Consider the following 24,148-nt stretch of genomic DNA (forward strand, 5'->3'; position numbering starts at 1 on the left):
TACTGTATATAAATTAATGCTAACAAATTGCATAGCAGAGGCAGTTAACTTTTCAAATTCTAAGTATTTTTATATTATTTTAATTCATTTTTATTTACCATATAAGATATATATATACACACACACATAGTTGGTAGTTACTTCTTACCCCTGAAGTTCTGAGACAATCCAAGCCACACTCTTCTCGTGATGAAGTCATTTTGCCTTATGTGCTTACTGACATATATATTCTCTTCAGCATCCTTTATAGTCAATAGTGTTGCAGAAGGATCTAAGGGAAGAGTTTAGTGGTCAGTACAGAAAGAAATTTTAGAGGTTTCCCTCATAGTCTTTTTAAATTAAATGGATTTTCTGAAAATTCAAAAGGGATCATTTAAGGCACAGAAATGAGAAAGAACGTTTGCTAATTTGGACTCCTAAAGTTTTGATATGTAATCTGCAGAGGAAAAACACAGATTAGGAGAACAATGCAATGTCATGAGTAGCCTCAGATCAAAGTTAACTTCTTGTTTTGTCATCTGGGCAGGTGATGCAAAATAAAATAAAGAAAATTCTCCTGCAAGTCTGGAAAGATATTAAATGATACTTTATGGAAACAGAAGCACTGATCCTGCCAGGTGCTAAGCATCTTCTGTAAATCCCCTTGATTCTTATTAACCTAAATAGAGGCTCAGCACCTTGTAGGATCAGGCCAATTTTCTGTATCTAAATAACAAATAATATATTTATATACAATGTCACTGCACTTAAGGTGTAATGGGAAGGAGGGCGTGCACTGGGGGAGGTGGCGGGGGGAAGGGAAGGCGTGCTTCTGTGCACCTGATCCTCTGCTGGCATAAAAGACTTTCTGCCAACAGCATAAGTTAAAGAAGGACTACTCTTGGTCTAACCCACGCTGGGTCCAAGTGGCCCTGAATTGGGTGTCACACCTGGTAATGGGAATACCTGCTTCTTTATTTCAGTTTATCTTACACAGTTTAATTAAGCTTAAATAGTAAAAAAAAAAATATACGGCTAAAATTATGACAGTTCAAACGTGCTACAATTTTGAAGGGAGCAAAGGATTCTGTACATGAGGAATTCCATGCTGTTTATATTATCTGTCACAAAACAATCCCCAGTATTTACTAAAGAAAAAAAGCTCTTCTTTAGCACAAAAACTGGCTTTTCAGCTTCTGTGTGCATCAAGTTTAAACTGTGAAGTGTCTACTTTCAAATCCTCGGTGGGATTTCTCTGCATTCATCCTATGCCCAGGGCTATAATAAGAATAACTCTGTAACAAAGCTACAGCCTTTAATTTGTATAAAGTGGTTTGTGTAAAATAAAAAGGTTTTCCACTGGAAATCAGCTTTGACTTTCTGAATCCTTTATCAATGGTTACATATGAGGTATCACTTTATTTATGTACATTCATGTTCCAGATAAGTAATCAGAACACTGCACATCTTTACCAAAAATATTAATCAAATGCTCCAAAAATCATTAGATAAAACCAGCCATTAGACATATTCCTAAATCAAAGAAACATAAAGCAGAAGTTTTGCCAGTGTGTTTTTTCTAATTCTCCCTTAATGATGAGCTATTTACAAGATATAACACATTATAAATAAAACCAAACATACCCAGCTTCTGACAGACTCTTTTAGCCTCTTCTGAAGTATATACTGAAAAATTGTATAATGCCATGTCAAATGCATAGCAATGATCTTTATACTGCAACCACTGCGATGTTCTAGTACCCTGTGGACACCTGGAGGAGCCTTTGGTTTGCTGTGGCTGTAGTCGTCTCTCTGTAAAAATATAAAGACTTTGTATTATGCAAATTAAAAGAGGCTCTGCAGAGTCAAATAACTCTGGGGTAGGGATCCTATATACAAAAATACACACACATGCTGGAATCGGGCTCAATCACTGTGGACCTCTGATTCAGGAGCTGACATTTATACCATAGGTCACAAAGAGATTATCAGTCTAACAATTTATAAAAATTATATTAATTTATATTTATATTAATTTCTTCCATGAAACATTGGGTCATGTTGAAAGTGATCCCTCTAATTTGAAGAAACTAAGGTAATCTGAGGTCACCAGTTTTATTTATCAGATTTTGCCAAGATAATTGTCTAAGATGAGGGAGTATGTAACAGAGACAGATGGTGACAGTCTCATGTTCCCACTACTCAAAATAAGATTCATAAGTTAATATCGTAATTTTCATAGCACCTTTCACACAAGGATCTCAAAGTGCTTTATTGCTTTATAAAGGGAGGGTAAATATTTCCCATTTTACTAGTGGAGAAACTAAGGCACAGAAAGGTTGTGATTTGCCCAAGCCCCAAAGCAAATCTTGGCATAGTTGAGAATAAAACTCAGGAGTATTGACTGCAAGTCTCCTGTTTTAATTACTATTCAACACTGCCCTCCAAAAGCCTTTCAGTAATGTGTTAGTCAACGTACACCCTGCTCAGCTCAGTTCAAAGTTTCACTCCATTGATGGGCATGGGAAAGAAATGTCCTGAGCAGTTATCAAAATCTTAAAACAGAAATCCAGTGACAACACATGACTTTGACAGAGTCAGTATTTCATGGAAGCTGAGCCAACAAAACTCTGCAGTGAAAACATTTTTGGCATAAAGAAACCCTCTCACATTAGGCTGTTTAACAAGCAGTATCTATTTTTAATGCCTGTTTAGGTAGCTGGCCACCACTGTTATCAAATACCAAAGTATGGTGCCACAAAGCTTACAAGATATACTAACCGGTAGTTTGCTACTCCTTCTAAACAATCAGTCTTAAAGAACAAAATGTTTCGTTTAGTCTAAATCACATTTCTTTCACTCTTCATTTTCTGTTCATAATACAGCATGTAAAATAGAGTATGTGTTAAATTACAGGAAAAAAGGAAATCAGGCTTACTGTCTGAAGAAGTATAGCAAATGGCACCCTCAATAACATTTGTGCACCTTGCACGTTTCCAAAATCCTTTAGTATCCAGAAAAATGCAGTTCCCAGTAGATTTAGAGTTTTCCAGTTCCCAGGGACGGTAGTCAAATTCACTTCCATCAGACCATTCTAAATTAGATTCACTTCCCTGATTGAAGAATAATAATTTTTATACCACTGCATTCAGGCCTTAATTAATCAAATATAAACACAGATAACGTACAGAGAGTGATGCACTAAAGAGTCGAAGACCCATTTCCTCCAAGTCAGTACTGAACCAATGCCCTACATGGTTAGCATGTTGTGTCTTCCAGGTAATACTTAAAACTGAGGCCCTGGCCACCTGTGATCACTGAGGAGTCTGTGGTACTCTAAGTACAGGGTTATGGCCAGGCCAAATCCCAACCTGGTAACATTATGCCTCCCTAATTTTCCCCCTATGGTTTCAATTACATAAGGCATTATTCAAGAGCTGACAATTCCTGTCCTAACAAATCTATTGCTTAGTCATGTTGTGAGCTGTTAAACCACAGGGGTGGGAGCACTATGTAAAGTTTGTTTATCAGTTTGTGATGAAAGCTACTATGCTAGATTCACTTGGAAGTGTAGGCTGGTGGAAACCATGGCAGTGGAAAGTCTACCATGGCCGGTGAAGGGATTAGTGCAGCTCAAAAGATGGGTAGGGTGGTGGACATATGCCCTGAATTGATGTTTCCCCTGAGCACTATTTGCTGGTGGGCCCCAAGGGGAGCTTAAAGTTACTCTCCCCTTTGAAAATCCTGAGGAAGGATGGTGGCACAGTGGGCAAGGTGGAGCAGAGAGGCTGCACGGTGCACTTCCCTGTGCTATTGGGGTGAATTTAGCCCATCATGTAAGTATGAAATCAGACACTCATTCTAAAATACATTTCTAATCCCCTAATATCTAAGTGTAGGAAAAGTTAACATATATTCTTAGTGGTAGGGGAAAAAGAAAGCAAATAATCTTCTAGCATGAAATTCAAGCCTCTAAAAGAGCTTGGAAAGATCACAAAGATTTTGGAAATCAACTGCAGAAAATTACTGCAGAAAAAGAAACAATGGTCATGACAGTAGAAACTTACATCAAGGCTTGATAGCCCAATCCACAGTGGATATCCATCACGCTTTACAATATTGTCCAAAAACACCTGATGGGATTCACTGTGTATGCTGACTAAATCACTTCCATTCTGTTTGCATTCTCTTAATGCTTCATACCAGGTTATTTTTTTCTGAAGGATCCTGTATGTGCTATTTCCATGTAATATATACTCAGGCAATGGAGGCTTGTTCTCTCTGGGCCCTATTTCAAGATTAAGATCACAGTTAATTCTATACGCTTCATTCATGTTATCAGAAATATGTGGCAGATATTAAAATCTATCAGTCTATAAGAGGGGTCAGCAACCTTTCAGAAGTGGTGTGCCGAGTCTTCATTTAATCACTTTAATTTAAGGTTTCACGTGCCAGTAATACATTTTAACATTTTTAGAAGGTCTCTCTCTATAAGTCTATATACTACATAACTAAACTATTGTTGTATGTAAAGTTTTCAAAATGTTTAAGAAGCTTCATTTAAAATTAAATTAAAATGCTGATCTTACACTGCCGGCCTGCTCAGCCCACTGCCAGCCTGGAGTTCCGTTCAGCTAGGCCGGCAGCAGGCTGAGCGGGGCCTGCGGCTGGGACCCCAGCTGGCAAGGGGCTGGCAGCCAGAACCCTAGAATGGCAGCAGGCGGAGCGGGGCCTGCGGCCAGGACCCCAGACCGGCAGTGGGCTGAGCGGCTTAGCCCGCTGCCACTCAACCCGCTGCCGGTCTGGGGTTCCATCCGCCGGCTCCTGCCAGCCAGGGTCCCGGCTGCTGGACCCGCTCAGCCCGCTGCCGGTCTGGGATCCCGGCCCTGCCTACATCGAGTGGGTACCTACCTTCTCCCTGGTTCTAGCCCATTCTCTTCCTCTCTCTCTGCACTGAGCTGAGGGTGGAAGTACACTGAGCACAGGGCTGGGGGTGAAGGAGCAGGCTGGGGGTAGGGGTGTAGGGTCTGGCCAGGAAATAGAATGAGGGAGGGGACGCAGGGTTGGGGCAGGAGGTTTGGGTGTGGAGTGTTTACCTGGGCTGCTCCCATTTGGTGCGAGGGATGCAGGTGGGAATGTGGGGTGTCTGTGCAGGAACTCCCGTTTGGTGCACAGGGTGGGGGTGCGAATGTGGGGGGTGCAGAGTCAGGGCAGGGGGCTGGGAGTGTGTGAGGAGGGTGCAGGAGTCAGGGCAGAGGGCTGGGGGTATGTGAGGGGGGTGCAGGAGTCAGGGCATGGGGTGTGGGGGGGGGGCTGGAGTCAGGGCTGAGCAGGGCCGGTGGCCGGGACCCAGCAGGCCACAGCGTGCCATTAAAAATCGGCTTGCGTGCCAACTTTGGCACGCATGCCATAGGTTGCTGACCCGTGGTCTATAACAACTCAATTCAAGCACTGAAGTGTTCAGTACAAATTACTTATGGGATACATATTATCTTTTTTTATATTGAATGATAGGAGAAAAAGATGGAGGCACACAGCCAACATCCATCCTGAGCAGAGTACTAGAATACTGATAGAGAGCTTCATCCTGCAAATTGAAATCCATGAGAGTTTTGCCAATGAATTCAATGGGAGCAAATGCAGGGTCTTCATTGGGAGTCCTGTTCATGGAAGACTTGCAGGACTAGGCCTTAACATTAACTTTACCTCGCCAGCCCCCAAAACTTTGGGTGTAATTGTTTCTGGATATTACTTACCCATTTCAATTTTACAGGCAAGAATACTGTGTTGATTAAATTCAAGAGCTTGCCAACTTTGCGTACGGTTGTAAATATCCCAAAACCCATCAAAGTTCACTCCAGCAAAAAACTGATTCTTCTTTACATTAGGTCTTCCCTGTCTCCAGTTATTGTAAGACACAAAAGTTTCATCATACCATTTTAGGGAATTATCTGTGGAAAATATAAAAACATTTCTATATTTTGCCTTGAGCAAAAACAGATTTTTTAAGAAATGTGAAATTAATCTACAACTGAAGATGGTGTGCTCCTGACCAGAATAATAAAACACTCACTTTAGATCAGAAGGCCTGTTATTACCTGTTTTTTGAAGTTGCTAGAGTTTCCTCTAAGCCCTGACCAAAATTCTAAGTGTCAAGAGAAAATGTTCTTTGGAGATTACCCAAATTAGAACTGTGAAAATTCAGATTACAAAAACCAAACCAAATAAACAACAGGTGCCTTGCAAGTAACCCAGTACTATTTTCTGAAGAAGAGTGGTCTGGTGGATAATAGCTATAACTAGGAATCAGGAACTCCTGAATTTTATCCTGGCTATGATGCATACTTCCGCTGTAGCTTAATGTGACTCATGTCTCTGCCTTGTTTTCACATTTTGTAAAATGGAGATTGCCATGACCCTGTGTGTTCTGCAATTCCTTAGCCATGCAATTTGCTAGAAAATCCATCCCTCTGCAATAAGGTGCTCTGGAATCTAAGATTTCTTCTCTCTTTTTTTTAAAAATGATGTTTCCTGCCCATGAAGATTACTTTTAAAATAAGAACTGAGTGTAATTGATGCAGTGTTGTATTTCTGAGTCTGCAGACAGTCTGAAATAATAGCTCTGAGAAGTGTGAACTACCCCATTCATCACGAGTTCAGTATTTGAAACCTAAAGATGAAAATTTAAGGCTCCAACACTAAAATCAGATCTTTGCACCTGCATGGAACCCCTTAAGTTCCAATTCTGCTAACTACTCTACAGTTTATTGTTTAAATAGAAGAGTCCAATTACAGCACTTGTCCCACAATCCAAAACTACCTCCTGCTCCACCTCTCCAAGGACTACAGATTGCAACAGAATTCAGACACCCTGCCTCAGAATCTACATCTAGAATGAAGCAGAGTACATGGATTATTGGGGATCATGAAAAAATTACTGATCTACATCACTGAGATTTATTCATTCATCTTTGTAAAATGCTTTGAAGATGAAAAGCACTATTATTCTAACAGAATAATTGCAGAAAACTTACTAAAAGAAAAGGACGACCTATGCATCTGATGAAGTGAGCTGTAGCTCACAAAAGCTTATGCTCAAATAAATTTGTTAGTCTCTAAGGTGCCACAAGTCCTCCTTTTCTTTTTGCAGATACGGACTAACACGGCTGCTACTCAGAAAACTTACTGCACATAATAGAGAATGCAGAGTTGTCACAAGATGCAGCTATAGGAGCTTTAGTAGTTTGCTACTCAGTCTGGGCTTGAAATTCCAAGATAGTGAGCACCCAAACTGTCACTCACTTCAGTGGGAGTTGTGGGTGCTCAGAACCTCTGTAAATCAGGCCTATGTATATTGCTAAAAATGTTACCACATATCATTGTGCTCTTTTTAAATCCTGCCTTTTGGTAAAATCAATAACCTGGATTAAGCAGACTGTGTAGGATCTAAATATCACTAGAACAGATAAAAGATGTCCAGTTATTTTCCTCTAAAAACATAAATGAAAATATAAGGCAGTTGTAAGCATTAGTATATATTTATTTTTATGGTGTCTTGGATTGCTCTATCCAAGTATGTAAGAAATGTATCAGTTTAATGATAGGAGGTTAGCAAATTTTATTAAGAAAAAAATCTTACCGCTGTCATCATAAATTATGCCCAGCCATACCCATCTAGCTAGGCCACTGAAAGAACGTAGCTGCTCAACAACAAAGTTATTTTCTTCCTCATCTCTAATATTCAAGACAAATGCATCTAGATCTGTTGAAACAATTTTTAAAATAATAATTAGTTTATTACAAGTTTATCTATCATTTACAAAACAAATTAAGTTTTGATCGCCAATGTTTAATAATTAACACACACACACACACACACACTCTAAAAGGACAGACAACACATCAGCCAAAAAAAAATTAGGAAAAATTACTGTTTTTCAAAAGGCAATGTCAACACTACCTGTTCTGTGAGTATTTTGTAGATAAGTGGAGGATTTCAGCTTCTAGCACTGTCAGCTATGCTTTTCAGGAGCACTTCATACACTTAAAAACAAGTACCTTTTTTGGATATTTCTATACAGTAAAGAAAAATCCATTGCTGGCCCATGCCAGATGACTCAGGCTTGTGGGGCTCAGGCTGTGAGGCTGTTTCACTGCTGTGTAGACTTTTGGGCTTGGGCTTGGGCTGGGGCCAATCCCTAGGACTTTGTGGGGAGGGAGGGTCCCAGAGCTCAGGCTCCAGCCAATTTTTAATGCATAAAGAGTATCCTACACAGCAATGAAACAGCCCCACAGCTCGAGCTCTGTGAGCCCGAGTCAGCTGGCATGGGCCAGCCACGGGCTTTTCTTTGCTGTGTAGGATACTCTTTATGCATTAAAAATTGGCCCCTCCGATTTTAAAAAATAGACAACAATATTTGCTATCTTTCAAACTCCTCATAGGCTTCACCTCCCTAGTTTTTCAGTTTCTGTACAAGCAGCTTAAAAGAGACTGCCAATTTAAAATCCAGTAATTAAAAGAAGTACTTACTTATTTTCTTGCATAAATGGTGGGCTTCTTGTGATTTCATTTCTTGCCATCTATCTTTTGTTATCATGAAAATGTAACAACTATTTTGAAATGATATCCATGGTGTATTTTTAAACTTACGTGGACATTTAATATGTTCAACAACTTGTTCTTTCTCAGTCTCATCTGAAAGAAAAAGAAAACTCTCTTAGGTCATGCACAATTTTAATATAAGACAGCATGGACTCCAGCATGGAGTCCAGACTGTATGAAGAGGCCTCCACAGGGTCCAGAGGGGGTGCAGATGGTGCTGGGGAGATGGCTAAGTCCTCCTTCCACATGGAGGTGAGGGAGATCCATGTGCAGAGGGTGTCCTCAGTGGGCGGATCTGGAGGGCACAATCTGGGTCAACACAGCAATCCTGAATGTTACTAAATAATTACACAGTGCTTGGGTAACTTGCTCAGGTGTTAGATGGCCCATTTCCAAGGCACTAGGGGGTTTTTTGGTACACAAACAACTAAACAAGCCTGTTCTAGGAAGTAGTCTAAGTTTAGTGTATATAAATGGAACATTTTTATTTTAAAATAATTATAAACCATCTTTGTTACTGAGTTTTACTATGTATATTACTTATGAAAGCTGTTTTTTTTTTAAATAATGAGAATGTATTTTCTCAGAATACATACTTGTTGGCAAGTAGCAAATAGCACCTGGATTTTCAGAGGAACATTCAGAAGTTTTCCAGAATCCATCAATATCCAAAAACACACATTCATCACTTGTTTCTTCGTCTTCTTCAGACCAGCGACTAAAATCAATGCGCTTTCCATCTGCCCAGCCATAATGTTTTCCATCCTAGCATCATACCAATAAAAGATGAGAGCTTACACACTTAAAAAAGTGTCTAGGTGCATCAAATGACATGATACTATATTTCTACTGGGTGAAGTCCTGTGTTTAGCAAGAATTGCAGGTGCTCAGCAGCTCTTGGGATTTGGTCTCTTGTTAAAATAATAAATGAAGTCTGTCACATTCAGTTTTGCTGCGGAAAAAAACTACATCGACTATTGTGAATGGCAAATGACAATACTTATATGTTAGAGAGACAAGTTGGGTGAGGTAATATCTTTTATTGGACCAACTTTTGTTGGTGAGAGAGACGAGCTTTCAACCTTACACAGAGGTTACCTGAATAACTACTCTGTGTAGCTTGAAAGTTTGTCTCTCTCACCAACAGAAGTTGGTCCACTAAAAAAATATTACCGCACCCACCTCATCTCTCTAATATCCTGGGACCAACACGGCCACAACAACAGTGCAGTACTTAGATGTCTAACTATTATGCTTGATTTGTAGGCAAAGCCAGGTAGATAAATGGTATAATTTGAACCTGCAATTAACTATGGGCACAATTATTTGAGCATGGAAATTGGAAGCGATTTCTAAGAGTCAGTCTTGTTGTTTCCCCATGTTAGAGCAAATGTAACATATTAATGTTTAATATTAAGTACTTTTTAGAATTTATAATTAGACATATTCCTGCCATGAAGATGACAATAAATAATAATAAAATATAATAATAATTAATCATATTAAAACACAAGAAAAGTAAGAGGATCTATGCTTTAGGAAAGTTATATTTAAAAGTTTTCTTCTGTATTTAAGACCACTCATATTAGGGACTGATACCAGCTGTGATAATCTTTTTTTTTTCTTCTTTTTGGTTTTTTTTAGCTGAATATATCTTCCTGGTGTGTTCAGTACTACAATTGCAAGCTCTCCTGGTACTGTCTCATTGTCTGCAGGCATGAGCTGCTGGGTGTAGCCAGTACCCTTCTATATGTTTCAGAGCTTTAGTGCCATATATAACAGGATGAGGCATTTGATCCACACTTAAAGGTCACCTACAAAGGGGGGGAGAGAGGTTGTCTTCTTTTTCACTTCTTGTGAAGTACAGATAAAACATGAAAAGTTTGTTTTCTTCAAAAATTCCCTGTACATTTTATACATTAAAAAATACCAGGTTTTTCTTTCCTGTTATTCCTGGAAAACTCTTTGGACAGCTGCAGAAGTAGGAGAATTATGATGTCATAGATACCAAGCAAGTGAAACCTGACCGTGAGAACATTTTTTATTTAGGCTATTTAAAACTTTGTTTTTTGCTTATTTTTGGTAATACCTATTTAACTCAAACATCCATAAATGGTTGGAAGAAAAGATGTTTGTTAAAGATTCAACACCCACTCACACACCCATGCCCCAAACTCTTTAATTAACGGATGAGAAAGCTCCCAATCCACACTGGGAATTTCCAAGAAGTCCTCCAACAAACACAAGAGAAACACTATTGACATTTTTAAGGTAAAAAAGCATAATTTTTTTTAAAATACCCTTTCACGACTTTTCTCCGTTATTAAGAAGCAAACCCCACCTGAAAAAATCCATTCCAAGTTCTAAGATAAGATGTTACCAATATATTTCAAACAGTTTTTAGCAGTTGCTTTTGGATTTCATTTGCTATCTTTCAGGTTTTCTCTTTTTAAAAACATTTTGGTTGGCCTTCCTTGACCCCACCCCAGAATTTCAAATGACAGTGGCAGTTATAGAACCACTGACAACAGAGTGGCAAAGATGATGCAATGATATAGTTTGCTGCTAATATAAAACATTTTTTCCATCTTAAAACCTGAGGAACATAGTGTCCTCTCAATCGGTCCATCAATCGGAGTTCCACACTTGAATGTGCACCTCAGAGAACTGAAAATCTAGTATATAACCCTGAGCACCAGGACTGGTTAACCTCCCACTAGACATCTAGCCTCAAGATGGTTCTCTGCAACTGAAAATAGATGCCCCTGGAAACATCTATTTAAAAATAACCCAGTAATTTTCAGTTTCATTGTTTCCCCAGTCATTCCTTTACCATTCCACCCTACCCTAAAAAATGGTTCTTACGAGGGATGGGGAAGAGATAAAACTTACATCTTTGCTGAAGAGTCCAATCCACAGTGGGTAATTGTGAATGGCAGCCTGCACAGTAAGAAAAGCCTGTTGGTACTGATCTGTGATGCTAACGAGCTGCATGTTTTTCTGTTTGCACTCCCGCAGTGCATCATACCAGGACAAATTCTCCAGAATTACTGTGTAATGGACATTTTGATAGGTCAGTGTTTCATTAAGGACTTGCTGTGTCTGGTTGTCAGCAGCCCCTGTAAATAATCAAGAAATAGAAGCATTAAGTGGGATAAACACTGCAAAACATTTTAGTTCTCAGTTTCTTTTGTAACAGCAGCAGCAAAACCCATTCAAATTTCTTTTGGGAATAACCATCAAAAATAAAATTAAAAAAAAAATTCATAGACTGTTGTAGACTACCATTTTACTACATCAGAATGGACAGAGAGCGTATCTGTTGAAAAATGTAAAGCTCTTTTTAAATGTAAATGTGTAAGTCCCTGTATAAAAGCTTGGTAGAAAGGCAGTAACAGAACTACTCGGCTTTGTGGCTTTCCATATTCATTCAATTTAACTCAGAAGAGTTCAAGTTATTAGGGAAAAAACACCTATACTCTCTGGGTGAAATTAATGTGAAACTGGTATTCTTCTACAGAACTGCGCACAGATGTTGTGACAATCAACAGGGGCCATGCATCTCTGAACAGTCTGACGGAGAGAGGGATGAGTCAAGTAAAGAGCCATCGGATTCATTCTTATGTAAATACTGGTACAGGCAGCTCTTCCAGCCAGTACATTGCACGAGCAGGCAGAGAGGTAATAGAGTTTGCCTCCATAGCATGTGCTCAGTGTCTTGCACAAAGCCACCTGGTTTATGTATTGTGCTGGAACTGGTGAAATTTACCGTTTGGGTTCTAATTATCCAATATTATCACAATGAGCTGCATTAATTGCATCCAACTAAGTGATGCATGCAAATAATAAAAAATGCAAACTTCACATGGATGGGGAATTAGAGCATGTGGATCTAATAATTCCAAGAAGTTTATGGGCTGATACCAGAGCTAAATTTGGCCCTACAATTTTGTAAAATGTGCATTGGCATCTAACATAGAGGTGTCTCAGGAATACAAAGCCTTGTCAAGGGAAAAAATTAGTCTGTATAAATAAGAGCAAACAAGTGACTGATGAATAGGCTGACAGACCAATTCCCAAAAGGCAGAGCCATAAGATTAATTTTATGTTTATGCACAGTTTGCAGCTGTCAGTGGATTAGAGAGGTGACATGAAAGAAACAGAATGTTTGAACTAGTTCATGACTACTGCCAAGTGCTTCTATGTAAAAGAGCTTCAAAAGAGAACTGTGAGACCAACAGAGACCTCACACACTTAAAGGTTAATGGTAAAGAGTTAGGGGGAAAATGTACATTTCCCAAAGATGAAAAAAGAATATTGCTGATGTTTACAAGCGTAATTATCACAACATTTTGAGATAATCATTAAGTGCCTGAGATGCCAAGGCATCTGAGCTGCTGACTCCCTTGCTTCTGTGACACAAGTGACATGAAAACCATAGGGCCAGACTGTACTTGGCCAAGGATGCCACGGCAGAGTGGAAAACATCTCCCCTGCTGCAGCATCCTCAGCTGTGGCCAGGCACAATTGCAGTTTCTGCAAGAGCAGACTGAGCGCTCCTTCCCTGCATGCCAGGGGGTTTAGAGGCTAGCAATCCAAGGATAATGGGGACCATATTGCAGCAATGACTGAACTTTCACTGAATGTCATGTTTCCTTTTCTGGAGGGAAATATATTTATCAATAGCAGCTGCACTCTTTTATTGGAGTCTTACAAGCATTTTTAATGTTCAGCGCCTTTGCAGTTCATCTTAATTTTCTTTTTTTAATAATTAATTTTAAAAAATCCCCTTCACATTTTTCATACTGAATCACTATCCTTCCCTCCTTTGAATTAATAAATAATTATTTAAAAGGATAATTTATACATAGCAGAACATACCCCAAAAATGGGTGTACCACATATTAAGCCCTTGGCAGTTACGCAGTAACTAAGGCTTTGTTCAGATTGGGTAATTGCCCTGATTTGAGTAGTCAGTGGGCAGTCACCAATATAGCTGCACTGGAGCAGTGATTCCTCCCCAGTCCCGAGTATAAACAGGAAAGCCACACATTGTATCAGTGGAGCTGACCTCTGCTTGAAGCCAGGGTAAGTTGCACCAGTACAAATTGTAGCTCTCGTTGTCTACACCTGGCGTTTGCTCTAAGGTAGCTAAACAAATGGCTGAAATCAAGGCTAATTCCAAGTATAGATGAGGCCTCATATCATCCCTTCAGTGTTAAAACTCACAGGAGATGGTTAAGTGGGATTAAAACTCTGCATGGTTCTCCTCACAGAATTTCGCCCACGTTGTTCTGGGGGAGAGGAGTCAATTGCTCCATTCCTCACTGAATGAAACGAAGTTCATCACCAAGCCCTGTAGATCCCCGAAGTATACAAAGGTCAGGGCCTTTCACTTGGAGGCGCTGTACTCCATGCCAACTACTGGCATGGCCCTGGGGCCCCCCCTTCACTCTCTGGAAGCATGACTCCACAGGAACTTCACTATCAAGGCCTCCACTGCCCAGGGCTTTCCCCAAAAACCTCTTAAAGCGGGTTTCATGCTGTGGATGGTGTCGTGGAAAATGTAGGTATGGGAAATTTTTCAGGGCTGGTAAGAGGGATGAGATTTGTCCTCATGGCCCCACCACTGGATACCGCTATCCAGTATGGACCTGCTCAGTCCCCAGAAGGATCCTGCCACCATGGAACACCCTTCTTGAGGTGCTGTATAGAGGGAGATTGTGCCTCAGGAGGGGTGATATCCATGCATGAAGGGGCTTCTTGGCAGGTGGACATTAGATGCACAGTCAGCCTTACCTGCTGGCTTCTGGCAGATACCCAAAAAATGCTTCTCAGCACAAGGCAAGAAATTCCATGTTCCAACATATGAAGATTTGGGGTTGTTGAGCATTACGCCACACTGGTTGTTTATCTCCTCATCAAACATCTGAAAACCAGAAAACTCATCAAGTTCATGTATGATACACGCATTCTTGTGTGAAGAGCGCAAATGAAGGTCAAGTTAGGAGAATATATTTCTCTTAGTATGTGCAGAGCAGTAGAACAACACACAGCTAGTTTATTTTGCAATGTTACCTAGTTGCTGGATTGTTTGTTTGTGAAAAAAATTACCTGGACCCACTATACTCTTTAAAAATTCTTGTTAATCAATGGCATTCCATTATGTTTCTTATGCTGCTCCATGAACAGCGCAGCCAGGAAAACTGTCAAGGTTCCTCCCCAACTCTGAACGCTAAGGTACAGATGTGGGGACCTGCATGAAAACCTCCTAAGCTTATCTTTACCAGCTTAGGTCAAAACTTCCCCAAGGTACAAAATATTCCACCCTTTGTCCTTGGATTGGCCGCTACCACCACCAAAGAAATACTGGTTACTGGGGAAGAGCTGTTTGGAAACGTCTTTCCCCCCAATACTTCCCAAAACCTTGCACCCCACTTCCTGGACAAGGTTTGGTAAAAAGCCTCACCAATTTGCCTAGGTGACTACAGGCCCAGACCCTTGGATCTTAAGAACAATGAACAATCCTCCCAACACTTGCACCCTCCCCTTTCCTGGGAAATGTTGGATAAAAAACCTCACCAATTTGCATAGGTGACCACAGACCCAAACCCTTGGATCTGAGAACAATGAAAAAGCATTCAGTTTTCTTACAAGAAGACTTTTAATAGAAATAGGAGTAAATAGAAGTAAAGAAATCCCCTCTGTAAAATCAGGATGGTAGATACCTTACAGGGTAATTAGAGTCAAAACACAGAGAATCCCTCTAGGCAAAACCTTAAGTTACAAAAAAGATACACAGACAGAAATAGTTATTCTATTCAGCACAATTCTTTTCTCAGCCATTTAAAGAAATCATAATCTAACACATACCTAGCTAGATTACTTACTAAAAGTTCTAAGACTCCATTCCTGGTCTATCCCGGACAAAAGCAGCATATAGACAGACAGAGACCCTTTGTTTCCCTCCCTCCTCCCAGCTTTTGAAAGTATCTTGTCTCCTCATTGGTCATTTTAGTCAGGTGTCAGCGAGGTTACCTTTAGCTTCTTAACCCTTTACAGGTGAGAGGAGTTTTCCTCTGGCCAGGAGGGATTTTAAAGGGGTTTACCCTTCCCTTTATATTTATGACAAAAACAATGATGTATAATGGTTTATGGATGTATTCTGCACATAACTGAACCAAAAACTATATAGTAACATCCCTCTGCTGCCTACATTTTTATGGAACGTGGCACTTCAGCTACATATTGGATATGCAGAGACTAAAGAGATTTCAATTTTTACATCCCTTTGCATCTTAATAATTAATTAGTGTTCAAAACATCTCATCCAAATAAAGATATGAAGAGCTCAGTCATTACTGGTCACGATGTCTGCCAATTAAGAATACAATTTCTTGGTTTGGGTCCTTTACATTTTTTTTTCTCTTTTGTTATTTTGATACAGTTACCAAAACACCAACATTCTATACTTTTTATAGGACAAAAGATCACCCGGATTTGTATATTCAAATAAATAACTTACATCAAGTGGAATCTTTCTTAGCGTTCCTCTCAGCAATGGGTGAAAGTTACCGTACAGCAGTCTACTGCCATCTACCCATTTGTTTTCCCTTGTGCTGAAAAAAAACTTCAAACCAATCCAAATGTTTTCTTCCAAACCAGGAAGCAAGGATGTTAAAAAATCTGTTGGGCAGAAAAATAAATATTTACATACTATGATTTAGAAAACCACAGTAAACATTTGAAAAGCAGCTTGCATAAAATAAGATAGTACAACCCCCATCTACATTACTTCATTTCCCACCGTAGTCCTTGAAAGTGCAATAAGCCATTTTAATAGAGTATTAAGTGTTTTGCAATTTTATCATTCCATCCTTTCCATATCCAACAAGGACATTATTTAAAAAAATCATTTGAAAGGATTAGCATTCTAACAGGCTAAGGTCTAACTGAGGGCCAGGAGATGAGTTTAACTTGTTTCTGTCTCTCTCCTCCTCTCCCTCCCTGACATCAACCCTATCTCCTTGCGTCTCTACCCAAATTTCAGACGGTGCCTCCCTACTGTTCTGTAAGACCTTCTATTGACTCCCCACAAAAGCATCAAAAGTGGGCTCCATGCCCTCTTTGAGGGCATGGACAGTCTCACTTGCTTCCCACACACCTCGCTCTCTGACTGGGCATGCCTCTAAAACAGAACCACTTACTGAATATGTGTCTGACTTACTCAACCAAGAAACAGAGAAAGTCAGGATAGAGGGAGAGGATCAGTTCCAACTGAGAAAGGCTCTACTCAGGAATCCCAAACCAGCCACTCTTTGTTCTCTATGGCAACGCCCACTATTGGGTGAGGTTACCGGTCCTTAATGTGTGGCAGGGCTTGCCAGGGCTGAGCCACAGCACCTCTAGGTTTGGCAGTTCAGAGCCCCGACACCTCTGGGCTTGCCATGTCAGTTATGAATGTAAAATAATTGCTTGAGCCCCAGCACCTAATTGCTTGAGCCCCAGCACCTCTTTCATTACAAATTAAGCACTGAATGTTAGTTAAGACATTTAGAACTATCTACCTGCTATATGTTAGGAAAGAGATTGAGACTAGCTTGGAGTTAGCTACCTGCTATATGTTAGCTAGCTCCAGGTTAGTCCCAAACTCTTTTCCTAAACTAGACAAACCCATTAAAGGTTAAAACCTCTCAGGATTTGTCACTATCTGATAGCCAGCTACAGAAAGGGCCACAGTACATGAGGGAGGGAGGGAAGGCTGGCAGGAAGAGGTGGTTACCTAAATTGTGGCAGAGCTGTCTTTCTCCACCACAGCTTTGCCATTGCACTAACTTGCCTGGCAGAAATCTGTCATCAGGACTAATTTATTATGCTAAATATTAATCAATTGAAATGAACTTCCATTTACACAATCATGTTAAGAAATGTTTGAAGCAGAATAGGCTTTTCTAGGGCTAAAAGAGTTCTGAATTGCTCCAGTCTCAGTCACTTGAGTTCCAGTGTGGGTCCATCCCAATACCCAATGCTGAGACAGAGCAGAAAACTGCTCTTCCACTGCGCACTGTTAACTACTGAAGTGATCTGCCTGGTCTACTTTCTGTATTCCACTGCACTGAATTGAGTTGGCCGGAGGTCACTTACCTATAAAAATAATGCTACATATAATACGGAGATCTGTTGTGAGCTACTTCTTCAGACATATCTGTAGGCAACTACCCGCCCACTACACAAATACAAATGTATTAACAGATGTCTCTCTCAACAGATAGGTAGTCAGACACATCTGTAGAGAGCCATTTGCAGCAAATGTCTTCTCTTCACTGCATTCATCTCAATGAGGTTTTAACATATGAAGTAAAGTTTGGGAACTGCTTCAGACACAGCCCCTCCACTCGTCATAAATCTCTGGTAGTCTTTACAATTTCCAATTCCTTTCATATGCAAGGGTAGGAAAAGAAACTGGTCTTTGAACTGGTTCTTTTCCTTTTTCCATGGTTTGCCCATTGTGTGTGCATTTCCCATTCTGTGGCAGACAGAATTCCTCTGACACACGGCAAATAATTAAAGGCATTAGTTATAGGTATTTATTTTATTGTGAATTTTTGGAATTATTTCAGTAAGACTCAAAGTAACTGAATGATTTTACAATCAGATAACACTGCCACATAATTCCTAGTCTGCTGCACGATTCTGTGCAGTTCTGCTGCATAGACTGGGGAAGGTGCTTGACATATTATTTTGGTCTAAAGTGCTACATAGTATAAAGAGCCTTGAATTTATCATCATACCTTGTTCAGCTTGGCTTGAGATTGATGGAAGAGTGCCTCCAAAAGTTTCACATATTTCATTGGCATCTTTAAATTTTAAAAATCTGTGTTCTAGCTTTAGAAAACACTGCAAAATAAAAATGGTAAAAGCTTATGCAATGTAGCAGGAGTTCAGTTTCTCTTTAAGATTTATTGTATCTTAGTTGTAATTCATAAACCAATGACCCTAAAACCCTCACACCTCACTTATCTTGCTTTCTGTGAGAAAGTATTAGAAATGCAATTATAGATAAATGCATTCAGGCTCTGATTCAGCAAGGTGCCTATAACAGGGTGACTGTCCCTTTAAGGATAGTAGGGTCAGTCAACCCTGTTTTCCTTTAAGATTCCTAGGACTTTTGGAGCAGATGAAGGCCTACAGAAGGGCAGAGGCAGGTGTTGAGAGAGAGGAAGATGGTCCCAGAGACGTAGTTAATGCTTGGGGGAAACCAAGGCTACTGTTTCTTTAAAGGCCCAGAAGCCTTGTAGTGCAGGGTGGGACAAGGCTCCCCTCTCTCCCAGCTAAGTGGGAGGAGCCTGGAGAAGGAGAACAGCATATAGCTGCCTCCCCTTTCACAAGAGGGCAAGGATTGCCATCTGCTAATCTCTCTCAGCCCAGGGAGAAAAAGAGCTGAACTACAAAGTGGGGGAGGCAGCTGGGAAAGAACCTGGTTTTAAGGCATCAGCTATCCTGAATTAATGCAGATCCCAAGAACAAGGGCTTTTGTACCCATGAGCCCAGGAGAAGGAACTTGATAGAGATGCAAACATTGAGAAGGAGAGCTGTGGGACACCTGAAAGAAGAAGAGGGGTTGGGGCTGAGGGCTACCGAGTCCTCTGCAAAGGAGGGATCTGGTTTAAACACTCTGGACTGAAAGTGAGGCTTAGTCTATGCTACAAAGTTAGGTTGACATAATGCAGCTAATGATGATTGTCCTATATTCCCCTTTTACCTTGTTCTGAAACAGAATCCATTCTTTAGGGCATCCACCTTTAGGGGGGTGATATTCTGGCTCATGTTTCTCCAGTAAGGATGCATTAGATTTTTCACATATGAAGGGCAGTTTCAGATTGCAGTTTATTGAATAGTCTGTAGGAAATATAAATAAAGTCATTATCTGCATTATGGTAGTGACTATGATGTGCTAGGTACTACCTACACTTGTGGGAAGAGACAGTCCTATGTAACTATAACATACAGCTGCAAATTATGCAAAGTAAAGTATTTTAAAATGACAGTAGAACAAAGCATAAAAAATTAAATGATTGTATGAGAAAATATCGTATTGATAATAAAGGACCAGATTTGATAACCTTACTCACTTTAAGTATCACCTTACTCTACAAGTGGTATCACTGACTTCAGTGGAGAAGTGTGGAATAAAGTCATATTCACTGTAAGTGTGGATATCAGAATCTGTCCCACAGGGCTTGATGTAATGCTTGACTTCAATGGGCATTGGGTCAAGCCCATAATACCATAACTTCAAAAATAAGTGGACAAGGTCCCTGTTGAGGAGAATTTACCATCTAACAGAGACCAAAACAGGCTAACATTGGTAAGGAGACCAGCATATAAAGGATTTGTGGAAGAAATGAGCATTAGGGTGGATAGAAAGATGGAGAGGGACGACTATTGGTTGACAAGGGTTCATAAGCTGTTCCAGGTATAGGGTGAAGCTGAGAATAAAAAAATTAAAATTTCAAATACAGTTTAATCAGCACATCAGTTATTTTATTCACCTGTTTCTGTCCAACCATTAGTCAGATTCACATCAGAAGTGCATGGCATGGCAATTTTGTTACCCCCATTTGTCTCAGGCCTGCCTCATGTCCTCAAGACATGCTGCCCCCAGACTCAGCCACTTGGAAGAAATGAAATGCCCCAAAACAATCTAGATCATGATGAAAAAGTAATTTGCTTCTGGATCTTGTATTCAATATTGCATTCTGGACAGAGCTAATATTTTTTATAATAAAGGAACAACCTTACCTCTATACCAGCCCCTCGAAGAAATATACCAACAATCCCTCCAGAATCGATCAGGGAAACGTGGAAAAAACTGTAAACTAGATACAAACATTTCAGAGTCAATCCCTGACAAAAAGATGCTCTTTTAGGGGAAAATCCTGGGCATGGCAGCAGAACTAGCATGCCTCTGCTGCTTGGAAGAGAGAAAATGGCAAGGGCTTACACTTATAAAGGGGTTGCCTGTGCCCTAATGTGCAGGAGGTTTAGGGAGAGGGCTAGTGTAGGGGAAAGTGGGCGGTAGGGTCAGCAGATCTGTAGTGATTAGTGTAGTCATGGATCTACTGACCAAATCAACCCTGCAGAGAAGGTAAACAACAGGAGCTTTGCCTGCCTACTCAGGCTGTACACTGAGGAACTAACTGTTTCTTTAGATAAGCTGTTGCCAACAGGACAGTGGGTTTGTTGGGGGGGGGGGGGGAGAAAACCTGGATTTGTGCTGGAAATGGCCCACCTTGATTATCATACACATTGTAAGGAGAGTGATCACTTTAGATAAGCTATTACCAGCAGGAGAGTGGGGTGGGGGGAGAGAAAACCTTTTGTAGTGATAAACACCCATTTTTTCATGGTTTGTGTGTATAAAAACATCTTCTGTATTTTCCACAGTATGCATCCGATGAAGTGAGCAGTAGCTCATGAAAGCTTATGCTCAAATAAATTGGTTAGTCTCTAAGGTGCCACAAGTCCTCCTTTTCTTTTTGCGAATACAGACTAACACAGCTGTTACTCTGAAACCTGTCTAACTGTCTGTCCCTACTGCAACCCCTCCTACATTATCATGCACCGCGAGGATAACAAACTATAGATTCTACATTCTTCTGTTCTAAAAGTATTCTTTTTTAAATGTAGCATTTTGCTACTTATACATCCTAAGATTTTCTTGGACAGGAAGGCCCTGTTCTTTAGCTGCAGCTGATGAGCACACAATGCAACTCAGGAGAATTGTAAAAAGGTTGCTGTAAGACAGCTCTGCATTTCCCTGATCCTGGATCAACCCTGTGCCAGGCTATGCCATAAACTAGAAGCAGCCTGAAGGCTGCTCTAAATTACACTGCCTGCCAATGGCACCAAGGACCAGTGATCCCAAAGGCACAAAGAAGCCCGGGGAACTCTCAAGCCAGCCACAGGGAGGAGTGGTGGTGTAGGAGCCTTATCCTGGTTTTACAACATCAAAGGATCCCCTAACCTAGGGTTATCTTCCTGTGGCTGGCCATGGCAGAAAGCAGAGACGAGGACAAAGTATGACTTATCCAATTTCATATGCTCTATATGTAAATATTTTGTTCCTGGTTTTTAACTTACAAGATGAATGTTTTTGGTTTTGTTGTTTTCTTAAATGGAAGAGTAAAATAATGTAAAAACCTCCAATCCTGTTTCAGCACTCAAGTCATTAATGGGCTACATGGGCAGGCTTAAAAATCACAAATAAAAACATCTGAAATAGGAACCGGAAAGTGTTAACTGTTAGAACCAGGGTTCAAGCATTCAGGGCTTCTAATGATACCACTAACATATTAAGTCCATGGCCATTCAAAGACTTATGCCTGTGCAGAAGTCTTTGGGGACAATGTCTGCAAAGCACTTTGAAGATGTGAAGCCTCTATAGGTTGTCCAAGTTTTGGACCCATACAATAGTGTTGGGAGAATAACGGCTTGATAAACAAGGAGCTTGGTGTCTGTTTGAATGTCGTGATCTTCAAAAACCGTGTGCCCTAAACAAGGAAAAGCTACACTGGCTCAGCTCCGGCGATGTTGAATTTCTGCATCAATATCTGCCTTGGATGAAATATTACTTACAAGGTAGAAAGAAAAGGAGGACTTGTGGCACCTTAGAGACTAACCAATTTATTTGAGCATAAGCCTTCATGAGCTACAGCTCACTTCATCAGATGCATTCAGTGGAAAATACCAAGATAGAGGAAATGATCGACATTCTCCAGTGCCACTCCATTGATTTTGACAGATGGGGCACGTAATACCTCATTTGGAGAGGGCTGATAGAGCACTTTAGTCTTCTTGATATTAAGAGTGAGACCAAGACATGCATAAGCACTGACAAACACATTCAAGAAAGTTTGAAGATCTTTCTCAGAGTGGGCAAAGATTGCGTTGTCATCAGCATACTGAAGTTCCACAATAGATGTTGCGTAGATCTTTACTCTTGGCTTTCAGCTTGCTTAGCCTGAACAGCTTTCCATCCATTCTGTAAGTGATTTCAATGCCAGCTGTAAACTTCCCAGCAACTAGGTAAAGAATGACGGTGATAAAAACCACAAACATGGTTGGAGAGATGATACAGCCTTGTTTTACTCCTGTTTGTACTTTGAAAGGTTCACTCTTGGGACCAGTGCTGCTCAGAACAGTTGCTTTCATGTTATCATGAAGCAATTTTAGGACACTGATGTATTTATCAGGACATCCAACCTTAGAGAGTACAGTCCAGAGGGCATGGCGATTCACTGAAACAAAGGCTTTAGTTAAATCAATAAAAGCCATGTACAGTGGTTGGTTTTGCTCCCGACACTTTTCTTGCAGCTGCCGTGCTGTGAAGATCATATCCACAGTTCCATGGCATGGTCGGAAACCACTCTGTGACTCCTGTAAAATTTCTTCTGACACGGGCAGAAGGCAAGTTGCAAGGATCTGCGCCAGAACTTTGCATGCAACGGCTAGGAGGGAGATACCACGATAATTTCCACAATCGCTTTATCCCCTTTCTTGAAGTGGGTGACAATCAGGGCATCCCTCATTTCACTGGGTATCTCCTCCTTTATCCAGATTTTAAGGATAAGCAGGTAAAGCTGCCGAATTAGCTCTGGTCCACCGCCTTTAAAGATTTCAGCGGGGATCCCATCTAGACCTGCTGCCTTGTTGTTCTTTATCTGCTTGGTGGCATTGTATACCTCATACAAATTAGGAGGGTCTCCGAGCTCATCTTTAAATGGTCATTGAGGGATTTGCTCAAGGACTTCATCTGCAACTATAGAATAACGGATAAGAAGATCTTCACAATGTTCTTTCCAGCGAGAATTGATGGCTTCATTGTCCTTCAGAAGTGTGGTTCCATCCTTAGAGAGAAGAGGATTCATACCAATGGCAAATTGGCCCATAAACAGCCTTGGTGGCACTAAAGAAATCACATTATTGTGGATATCCGCGAGATGTTGGAGTTCTTGCGTTTTCTCAGTCCACCATTTGTTCTTGAGTTCTCTGGTTTTACGTTGGACTTCCGCCTTCGCCTTGGCATGGGCTTCTCTCTTTATATTACAATTTATGTCATTCTGCCAAGCATGAAAAGCCATTCTCTTCTCATTAATGAGTTGCTCAATTTCAGCATCATTCTCATCAAACCAGTCCTGATGTTTTCTGGTTTGGTAGCCTATGGTTTCCTTGAAGGCATTGATGATTACTGCTTTCAAATGGCTCCGGTGTTCCTAAATTTCTTCTGGAAACGCTGATGGGAGCTTTTCTGCTAAGACTACTTGGTCACGCTAATAGGGTCCTTCAAATCTTGAATCTTCAACTTGCGCCTGACCTGTTTCTTTTGCAGCCTCCACATTGTGGATAGAATAAGGTGATGATCAGTCCAACAGTCATCAGCACTTGTCATTGCTCTTGTGAGAAGTACGTCACTATGATCTCGGGCACGAACTATAACGTAGTCACGGACATGCCAATGCTTTCACTGTGGATGTCTCCAAGATGTTTTGAACTTTTCCTTTTGTC

General features: G+C 40.5%; 1 protein-coding gene across 3 annotated transcripts in view; it reads right to left on the reverse strand.

Moving 5' to 3' along the window:
• LY75 (lymphocyte antigen 75) overlaps window positions 1-24,148 on the reverse strand; it is a 124,008-nt gene that overhangs the window by 55,997 nt on the left and 43,863 nt on the right. For all 3 annotated transcript variants that reach the window (XM_077830422.1, XM_077830421.1, XM_077830420.1), the window contains 14 exons: window positions 20,384-20,460; window positions 19,344-19,480; window positions 18,373-18,478; window positions 16,107-16,267; window positions 14,381-14,510; window positions 11,474-11,700; window positions 9,178-9,346; window positions 8,510-8,674; window positions 7,619-7,741; window positions 5,736-5,930; window positions 4,047-4,267; window positions 2,918-3,092; window positions 1,624-1,791; window positions 149-271 (listed from right to left, as the gene is read on the reverse strand). In XM_077830422.1, the coding sequence (XP_077686548.1) occupies window positions 149-271; window positions 1,624-1,791; window positions 2,918-3,092; window positions 4,047-4,267; window positions 5,736-5,930; window positions 7,619-7,741; window positions 8,510-8,674; window positions 9,178-9,346; window positions 11,474-11,700; window positions 14,381-14,510; window positions 16,107-16,267; window positions 18,373-18,478; window positions 19,344-19,480; window positions 20,384-20,460 (2,177 nt within the window). The remainder of the gene's footprint in view (window positions 1-148; window positions 272-1,623; window positions 1,792-2,917; window positions 3,093-4,046; window positions 4,268-5,735; window positions 5,931-7,618; window positions 7,742-8,509; window positions 8,675-9,177; window positions 9,347-11,473; window positions 11,701-14,380; window positions 14,511-16,106; window positions 16,268-18,372; window positions 18,479-19,343; window positions 19,481-20,383; window positions 20,461-24,148) is intronic.

The sequence above is a fragment of the Eretmochelys imbricata genome, chromosome 11, assembly GCF_965152235.1.
Source record: "Eretmochelys imbricata isolate rEreImb1 chromosome 11, rEreImb1.hap1, whole genome shotgun sequence".
Taxonomy (NCBI): domain Eukaryota; kingdom Metazoa; phylum Chordata; order Testudines; family Cheloniidae; genus Eretmochelys; species Eretmochelys imbricata.